Source organism: Poromitra crassiceps, assembly GCF_964638095.1.
Source record: "Poromitra crassiceps genome assembly, chromosome: 1".
NCBI classification, from domain to species: Eukaryota; Metazoa; Chordata; class Actinopteri; order Beryciformes; family Melamphaidae; genus Poromitra; species Poromitra crassiceps.
The window spans coordinates 49220915-49231123 of NC_139623.1; the positions used below are offsets into that span (position 1 = coordinate 49220915).

At 45.8% G+C, this 10209-nt stretch overlaps 1 protein-coding gene across 1 annotated transcript in view; it reads left to right on the forward strand.

Moving 5' to 3' along the window:
• prr7 (proline rich 7 (synaptic)) overlaps window positions 1-2335 on the forward strand; it is a gene marked incomplete at both ends in the record, with an annotated part of 46577 nt that extends 44242 nt beyond the window's left edge. The window contains one exon of the mRNA XM_083638826.1: window positions 1824-2335. Within this exon, the coding sequence (XP_083494952.1) occupies window positions 1824-2335 (512 nt within the window). The remainder of the gene's footprint in view (window positions 1-1823) is intronic.
• Between the last annotated feature and the right edge of the window lie 7874 nt (window positions 2336-10209).

A 10209-nucleotide genomic window follows, 5' to 3' on the forward strand; every position in this document is an offset into this window, starting at 1 on the left:
TAAATTAAGCCCCTGAATCCAACCAAAGCCAAACGACCTAGAGGTGTGAATACACCCTTGTCTCCACAGTTGATGTTCCCAAGTCTCCACTAGAGTGAGCATACACATGGAAATGGGAAGGAACAGGTTATAGGTTGTGACACACACACACACACACACACACACACAGATCAACACTTTAATGTGAATATTTTCAATTAATATTGCAGTTGGATAAACTGAGGAAAATGCATTTCCACAACGAGTTGTGTTATTTAAAATTTTGACACCAAGATTTTTATTTTTACTGCAAATGTATATCGGTTCCAAATATCGGCTATCGGTCATTTTGATTACCCGATAATCGATATCGTATCGGCCCTGAAAAACTGATATCGGTCGATCCCTAGTATGGAGTGATGCTCTCTTGTCCCATAGTGGGCAGTATGTAGTGATGCAGAATAACCCTCCTCTCTTGTCCCATAGTGGGCAGTATGTAGTGATGCAGAATAACCCTCCTCTCTTGTCCAGTAGAGGGCAGTATGTAGTGATGCAGAATAACCCCCCTCTCTTGTCCAGTAGAGGGCAGTATGTAGTGAATGCAGAATAGCCCTCCTCTCTTGTCCAGTAGTGGGCAGTATGTAGTGAATGCAGAATAGCCCTCCTCTCTTGTCCAGTAGTGGGCAGTATGTAGTGAATGCAGAATAGCCCTCCTCTCTTGTCCAGTAGTGGGGAGTATGTAGTGATGCAGAATAACCCTCCTCTCTTGTCCAGTAGTGGGGAGTATGTAGTGATGCAGAATAACCCTCCTCTCTTGTCCAGTAGTGGGCAGTATGTAGTGATGCAGAATAGCCCTCCTCTCTTGTCCAGTAGTGGGCAGTATGTAGTGAATGCAGAATAGCCCTCCTCTCTTGTCCAGTAGAGGGCAGTATGTAGTGATGCAGAATAGCCCTCCTCTCTTGTCCAGTAGTGGGCAGTATGGAGTGATGCTCTCTTGTCCCATAGTGGGCAGTATGTAGTGATGCAGAATAACCCTCCTCTCTTGTCCCATAGTGGGCAGTATGTAGTGATGCAGAATAACCCCCCTCTCTTGTCCAGTAGTGGGCAGTATGTAGTGAATGCAGAATAACCCCCCTCTCTTGTCCAGTAGTGGGCAGTATGTAGTGAATGCAGAATAACCCTCCTCTCTTGTCCAGTAGTGGGCAGTATGTAGTGATGCAGAATAGCCCTCCTCTCTTGTCCAGTAGTGGGCAGTATGTAGTGAATGCAGAATAGCCCTCCTCTCTTGTCCAGTAGTGGGCAGTATGTAGTGAATGCAGAATAGCCCTCCTCTCTTGTCCAGTAGTGGGCAGTATGTAGTGAATGCAGAATAACCCTCCTCTCTTGTCCAGTAGTGGGCAGTATGTAGTGAATGCAGAATAGCCCTCCTCTCTTGTCCAGTAGTGGGCAGTATGTAGTGAATGCAGAATAACCCTCCTCTCTTGTCCAGTAGTGGGCAGTATGTAGTGAATGCAGAATAACCCTCCTCTCTTGTCCAGTAGTGGGCAGTATCTAGTGAATGCAGAATAACCCTCCTCTCTTGTCCAGTAGTGGGCAGTATCTAGTGAATGCAGAATAACCCTCCTCTCTTGTCCAGTAGTGGGCAGTATCTAGTGAATGCAGAATAACCCTCCTCTCTTGTCCAGTAGTGGGCAGTATGTAGTGAATGCAGAATAACCCTCCTCTCTTGTCCAGTAGTGGGCAGTACGCTGTGAATGCAGAATAACCCTCCTCTCTTGTCCAGTAGAATTCAAATAAAGCTATGTAATGGTAAATTCTAAACAGCTCGTCTCCTCTGCTTTCAGACACAGATGTTTTTGGGAAGCCGCCCTGCTATGAGGAGGCCGTCCTGATGGAGGATCCTCCTCCGCCCTACAGCGTGGTCCTGGCCGACCCGCAGGGGGGCACCTACCTCAAGCCCCGCGCCCCGCAACGAGCGCCACCCCCCCCTCACCGCGAGCACCAGGACCCTCCTCCACTGTTCACGTCAGAGACCAGCAAGCCTCTGCCGGCGGCCATGTTCGCCGAGCGGGGCTACTCCTCCTTGATCCGCCTGCCCTCCACGCGGAGCTGGGACTCCCTGGGTCACCTGCTGTTCACCATGGACCTCAATCACAACAACCTCCCCCCGCCGGAGAGCCGCTCCCCGCACGCCGGCGTCATCACGGCCACCATGCCCCGCCGACAGGCCAGGACTCACCCGGAGGGCCTCGGTCTCCGCGGGGGGATAGCGGGAATCCAGGGACTGAGGGGACTGGAGTCCAGCTTTGGCTTGCCCACGGCCTACCCCCTGCTGGGGAGGAGCACCGCTGTCTAGGCCGGACTGCCACTGGATCGATGGATGTGACTGATAACTGGAGAGCTGTTGCCTCAGTCTCTGTGATGTTCAGATCTATAGACAGAGCGTGGGGACCTGCTGTTAGTGGTGGTTGCACTAACGCTGCCTGCTTAGCCCCTGTGGCTCTGTGGGTGACACATGACAATAACACTGCCAGGGTTAAGAGTTTAATTCCCTGCATGGCTCAAAGGGCAAAGTCTGCCACTAACGCTGCCAGGAGGACGATGGCTTTCAATTCTCTGTGTGGGCCAAGTGAGGGATGACACATGGTTTGAAGCGATGCTACAGAGGTACAGATTCTGCTGAGGTACACTACAGAGATACAGATTCTGCTGAGGTACACACAGAGGTACAGATTCTGCTGAGGTACACACAGAGGTACAGATTCTGCTGAGGTACAGATTCTGCTGAGGTACACACAGAGGTACAGATTAGGGATCGACCGATATCAGTTTTTCAGGGCCGATACGATATCGATTATCGGGTAATCAAAATGACCGATAGCCGATATTTGGAACCGATATACATTTGCAGTAAAAATAAAAATCTTGGTGTCAAAATTTTAAATAACACAACTCGTTGTGGAAATGCATTTTCCTCAGTTTATCCAACTGCAATATTAATTGAAAATATTCACATTAAAGTATTGATCTGTGTGTGTGTGTGTGTGTGTGTGTGTGTCACAACCTATAACCTGTTCCTTCCCATTTCCATGTGTATGCTCACTCTAGTGGAGACTTGGGAACATCAACTGTGGAGACAAGGGTGTATTCACACCTCTAGGTCGTTTGGCTTTGGTTGGATTCAGGGGCTTAATTTATACAATTGTTGCATTTGTGCCTTGGTTCGTTTGTGTTCACACAGCCACAAATCAAACCGGTAAATACAGTAAGAAAGCAACACATCTGACTACAGTGTGTAGGCTCCAATAAAACAGGACAGGTTGCTGATATGGGATGGGATTCATGGCTTCTGTTCAGATATGAAAGACAACATGTTTCCAACCATATAAAGTTAGTCAGACTTTTCTAGTAGAACAATGTAGCCTACTATATCTTATACTGAAGTAGAACCATACTGTAACTGTAGTAGCCTAGGCTACATTACAGATTAATTTGAACAAAACATTAATTAGAGCAGCTTATGGAATTTATAAATGTCCTTTGTAGCAGTGTAGAGACTAAATATCTGCAAATGACATCTCAAAGACAGGATGCTGTTGAGAAATATTTGAGGCTGTCTTCAATTCTGCTAAAACAGCATTGCAGAGCTTTATGCTGTTGGTATCCTATTTTATGGTTAAGTAGCCTATATTTGCATGCCTACTCATGGCTGCAGACAGTAGTGTCACGAGCAGAGCCGTGATCCCAGTCTCATCTCTCTCTCTCACACAGCTGCAGATGGTTAAGTGACGTTAACGAGCAGGCCACTTTGTGCAAGCCGTGTGCCGTGTGCTCTCTCGTCTCTCTCTCTCTCCCTCTCTTTATCTATCTCTACCTCTCTGCCTCGCGCAAATGCGGGACATCGTCTCAATTTGCGGGACGCGTGAAAAGTGTTGAAAATGCGGCGCAGTCCTGCACAAAGCGGGACAGATGGTCACTTATCACTGCAAGAAAGTGCATTCGGCGGATTTCAACTCACGCTTCTATCAAACCTACCATATCTCCACGCTTAATTTGCACTGCATGCCATGCAGCCAGGGAGCGCTTCATACGAATCATCTACTAATAAGAATGATAGATCAGACGATTGCGGTGTTTATGCAATGTCAGCCTAGATAACTATGATGTTTATTCACTTTATTGCAAGCTTGGCAGCCTGCTGCGGACTGCGGACTGTCAGTCAGTCCGCTGCGCTGCACAGACCCACACGGCACGCTGTTGAATGAAGGCACAAGGCAGCTCGGATTTCATCTGAGAAGCCCTCTGATAGGCTAATACTCACCAATCAGATAGCGCTGTGGGCAGGACATTTGCACAGCAGCAACACAGAGCAGCAACACAGAGAAACACACAGGCTGGTTAGAGCTGCATTCTGAGCCAATAGCGCATTTTTTAATTAATTTATTATATCGGCAAACAGCCAATGAAAATGCCGATACAGATAATCGGCCAAATGCTGAATATCGGCCATAATAATCGGCCAAACCGATAATCGGTCGACCCCTAGTACAGATTCTGCTGAGGTACACACAGAGGTACAGATTCTGCTGAGGTACACTACAGAGGTACAGATTCTGCTGAGGTACACTACAGAGGTACATATTCTGCTGAGGTACACTACACAGGTACAGATTCTGCTGAGGTACACTACACAGGTACAGATTCTGCTGAGGTACACTACACAGGTACAGATTCTGCTGAGGTACACTACAGAGGTACATATTCTGCTGAGGTACACTACAGAGGTACAGATTCTGCTGAGGTACACTACACAGGTACAGATTCTGCTGAGGTACACTACACAGGTACAGATTCTGCTGAGGTACACTACAGAGGTACATATTCTGCTGAGGTACACTACAGAGGTACAGATTCTGCTGAGGTACACTACACAGGTACAGATTCTGCTGGGGTACACTACACAGGTACAGATTCTGCTGGGGTACACTACACAGGTACAGATTCTGCTGAGGTACAGATTCTGCTGAGGTACACTACACAGGTACAGATTCTGCTGAGGTACACACAGAGGTACTTGGCCTATTATATTGAAGCTAATTGGATTAAGGAGCTTCTGAGCAACAGAGGAGGAGGTGGGAGGACGAAGAGAGATGCCAAGCCATGTGTAAAGGCAGAAATGTACCAGACAACTACAGTTGTCTCAATACCTCTCCTCCCTCAACTCCCTCATCCGCTATTATCACCTTATAGCATGAATTATACCTGACGCATCCGCAAGGACCATGAGTGATGTCAAATCAGCAGACACAGGTTTTCACCCCAAACTCTCTAACTACGTGGACGCAAGGAGAAAGCCGCACGGACTATAAAAGCTTGAAACGTTTTCTCGTCAGGATTCCGTGTATCTCATTTCCGTGCGACAGTCATACGTGTAGCATAATTCCAGTTTAAGAGGGAGACAGGCTCTGTCTTAATGTAGGGCCATATGATTTCCGCAATGCAGAGAAAAAAATTTACAATCAAAAGCAGACCTAATTATTGTAGCAACCTAAATGATTTCATCATTGTAAAATTGTTAGGGTTTGAAGAAAGTGTTTTCATATTTGCTTAAACATGTTTTATCTGTTGGGCTGTGTTCTGCCACTCTGCTGACTGAACGGTTTACTGCACTGTGACCTATATATTTTGCAGCTTGTGCAGGAATGGAACAGTCATGTGTGTGTCTTTGCAAAATAAGACGACCTATGCAAAACGGATGTTCACTTGTGCGTGCTGTGCTTTAGAATGAGGAAGTCTTCATCTAACGTTGCAGAATAACAGCTCGCGCAGTCAGCGTTCAGTCCAACCGTTGTTGATGTGTGCTGAAAATATGCATACGTATACTATCTGATAAACAGGAACTGGGAGGATCATTTCTTCATGTTGCTTCATGTGTAAACCACGAGTTATAGTAAATAAAAGACTGAGCACGGAGGTGGATAGCAGAAGTGTTTTGGAGACGGGCAGAGGTGCCGCTCGACACTGTCTCCTTGCCCAGCAAGTAAAACTGAGAACTCGAGTCTGTGTATCTTTGAGTCTGAGTGGGTTAAAGATCTTGGTGAAAGAGCCTGGGGAAGCTTGTCTTACAACCAAGCGCTTCATCTGGTAAAAATATCCCCTACAAAAATAAGCCTAGAGAAATAATTCTGTTTTCGCTTTGGGTGTTTTGAGACGGGGGTCGGTCTTGCGTGAGACCCTTACATCACCGCACAACTCGGTTTTCACTTTGAGTCTGGTCATAAAATAAAATAAAAAATCAATCCTAACCCTTATGTTAAAATTAAAATAAAGGGGGGGTGGGAATAGAATAAAATGGAATTTGCAAAAAACAAAAAAACAAAATATTTCATATGGCCCTTTTAATGCCACCATGCTCATTCCTCCTCTCCTCGATGCAGAGCAAGCTATTGTATGAGTCTGCTGTTGCCATGGCTCCCGGGAAATGTCTCTTGCGCACGGCGACTCGCTTTCCCCCGGTGACCTCTCCTCTTTTATCTGGTGTGATTTGTAAAGACGGTGATCAACAGCTTGTCTCTTCTCCAGCACTGCCAGTGCCAGTATCAGAGCTGGAACCAAACAAGGTGACCTTCTTGTCTCTTCTCGAGCACTGCCAGTATGAGAGCTGGAACAGAACAAGGTGACCTTCTTGTCTCTTCTCCAGCACTGCCAGTATCAGAGCTGGAACAGAACAAGGTGACCTTCGGTGGCAGTTTGCCACCAGGTTCCAGCGGTGACATTACAGCAGACGGCCAATATTTCACCGTGACAGCCAAAAAATGTGAAGGGTGCGACATGCAAGCCAGACAAGCCGGTGGACTTGGATAGCATTTTGTAATGTGCTGTTTTGTGTTTTCAGGCCTCTTAAGTGGTGGTCCTCAACCTGTGAATCAGGGCACGCCATGGCGGGAGAGCGTGATTTATGGAATATATTTCTAATGTACAAATGTATTATCATGCGTTGAAGCGTTGTGACAAATGCCTTGTTCTCATGAAATAAAGAAATGTCTTCAGATGATTGTGGGCCTAATGATTGAAGTAAAATAGCCTGAAATGGAAACATAAAGAGCATTACTTGGTGTAAGTTAAGTTAAGTTAAGTTAAGTTAAGTTAAGTTAAGTTATCCTTTATTTATCCCCATGGAGAAATTCATCCTCTGCATTTGACCCATCCTCTACTAGGAACCTTCCTAGAACTAGGAGCAGTGGGCAGCCGCAGTGCAGCGCCCGCGGACCAACTCCAGTACTTTTTGCCATTGCCTTGGTCAGGGGCACTGCATGTGCATGGGATCCCACGCAAAGGGTCCATGAGAAGTCAGTTATGCGAGTCAGGTAACGCTATTAACCTTGTCCAAATAGGCCAGAAACTGATCCCAGATAACCAAGAACTTCCCAAGAGAAGTGGTCCTCAAGAACCGGAGCCTCTCCATACATATAACCGAGATCATGTCCGTCAGCCACAGCTGAAAAGAAGGTGTAGAGGGAGACTTCCACTTCCTCAGAATGAGTCTCTTGGCGACAGTCACTGACAGGAGTCTTAACCCTAACATACATGTCTTTGATGGTGGGAGGAAACCAGAGCAGCCGGAGAAACCCACATGAACACGGGGAGAACATGCAAACTCCACACAGAAAGGACCTGGGACGGACCGGGGTTCGAACCCGGGACCTTCTTGCTGTGAGGCAACAGTGCTAACCACTGAGCCACCGTGTATTAAAGGAGTGTTGGACTCAAAACATTTAGCAGAGTCTGAGCAACTAAACAGTTTCTCCCCTGTATGAATTATTATGTGCATTTTCAGATTTCCAGTTTCACAAAAACATTTAGCACAGACTGAACAACAAAATGGTTTCTCTCCCATATGGATTCTGTTTTATATAGATTCTTTTTCTTCATGTATCACCATAAACAAGGCCATGTTGTTGCAGATGGAGTCAGAGGTACATTTGGATTTTTACTTTACTTTGGTTGCTGAGGTTTTAAAGGACTCAAAGGAGAATTCCAGTTTTTCTTTTACAATGTTCAATCCATTCTCTTCATCTGAACCCCTACCTGCTCACCTACTCTACTGCAATGTCACTGATATGAGCATCAGCTAAATAACTCAAGTGAAAATGTAAATGCATATCAGTGTGATAACCCGGGGTTGTTTGTTAGGTAGGTACATTATTTGGGCCTGGGCCGCTCCGCAGTGCGTTAATGTTGTTTGTGGAATGATCTGGACGCTATGCACTGCTGCCCTTAATGCATTAGTCCAATTAAATATCCTCTCCTGACCTCCCTGGTAACAATTGAAGACCTCTGATAAATTATTCATGGATTATTTCCATTTGACCTTCTCTTCATGCCTTTGTTGGCCTTGAATTACCTCTGCGAGTCTGTATCTGTCTGCCGATCAGGAGCGCCTTCCATGGAAATTTCTCTGAGTCCCTCTTTCCTGTCCCTCACCTTATTTTCACTTCCTCTCTTTTATCTGCAATTGTCGTTAACTTGCTCTTGCTCTCTTTCATTCCATCTTCAACCAGAATCTCTCCTCATGGAACTGCTGCTTGTTATGTTACCTACAAGCGAGTAGAATACAAAGCCTTTTTTTTTTTTTTTACATCTGCTCTTTCCCTGCAATACACTGATGTCTATGAGGCATTTTTAAACATTGACACCTCATTGTCAATTTAATTGTGGCTATAATTAAGGTAGGAACAAATGAGACTGTGGTCGAGATGATTACCATCCTCTGTTTATCTCATTGGTTGTGCTTGTGTTTCTCCAAATTAAGGCCCATAGCCTACCCCGTCGCTCCCCGTCCCTCTCCCTGGCTTTGTGAGAGGATGAATATGCTGAAAATGATTTCTCCATCAGCTTTTCACTCCTTCTTCCACCATCTGCCATTATGAGAACCTCTGAAAGCGTTGCTCTGGAAGAACAGTGCACTCTGGACCCCAGGAAGAGTAGTCGCTACCTTGGTAGTGACTAATGGGGATCCAAATAAATAAATAAATAATTCTTCCCGTTTTGTGCCATAATGCAATCCATCAGATTTCCCTCCAAATCCGACCTAGAGGCTACATCAGGGGTTCCCAACCTTTTTTGGCTCGCAAAAATCTAGGGACCTCCCTAGACATTCAAATTCCGGTACACAATCGATAATGTCATCAGTGACATCATCAGTGATGTCACATAGTATGCTTCTTCTTCCCCACAGAATTCTGACTTTAATCTCAAAACTCTGACTTTATTTTCAGAATCCTGATTTAAAGTTATAGGACTCTATCGTTGCAGCGGCGCAGTTTCTAGGCCGAGCGCCAGCCGCAGCGCAAAGCAGTGGGCGTGGAAAGGCGCACTTGATATCTTGGTATCGGCGCTAAACTCAGCCTCAACCATTATAACCACGCCTTTTAAGCGTAAAATTATGCATTGTCCGCTCATTGGAGAATTGCAGGGAAGAGACACACGCTTGCCTTTTAAGCTCCAATTCCTGGACAAATCCGGTAAAACCAGACAAAGCCAAGGGCTCCGCCGCCCCCCCCTCCCTTCATCCGGTCTGTCTATCTCCATATATAGGCTATTATTCCATATTATTATGCTTCTCAAACCAATCTAACTGCAGTTAAAATACTGCAAGCATGTAAATACGCTACACTATAGCAAGACCAAAGTGAAAATAATGTTCTAAATGCATCTGATAGAAAAAAATATTGCCTATGGCTGGATGTCATGAGATTAGATGAAAGTTTGGCCAGAATGATATCGTTTTATCTCTCCTCCCCCACTGCACGATGCAACATCCTCTGAATGACACCTATCACTTTTACTGGATCTGATAACTTTATTCTATTTAATTTACTGGATTTTATTATTGAGTAATAGTATTTTATTTGGCCTATATATGCGTCCCCCCCACCCCCTGCCCACAGGCTCTGACAAATATGTTAATTCTCAATAAAATCTTCAGTAATCAATCAGAGTGACTTTAAAAGCCAGATTGGCAGCAGCTGGCCAGTGTGACTTTTACCGCAACGGGTAGCGCATGGGGAGAGCTGGAATGAGGCTGCAGATCATCTGCCAAGAGATGGCAGATGTCTGTCACAGCCTGACGGGTGAGGCGCAGGTCCCTCCGGCACTTCTCCTCGCTGTGGGCAAGCAGATAGGCTACTTTTCACAAACTGATTGCAGGGTGCTTTTACTGATACATAT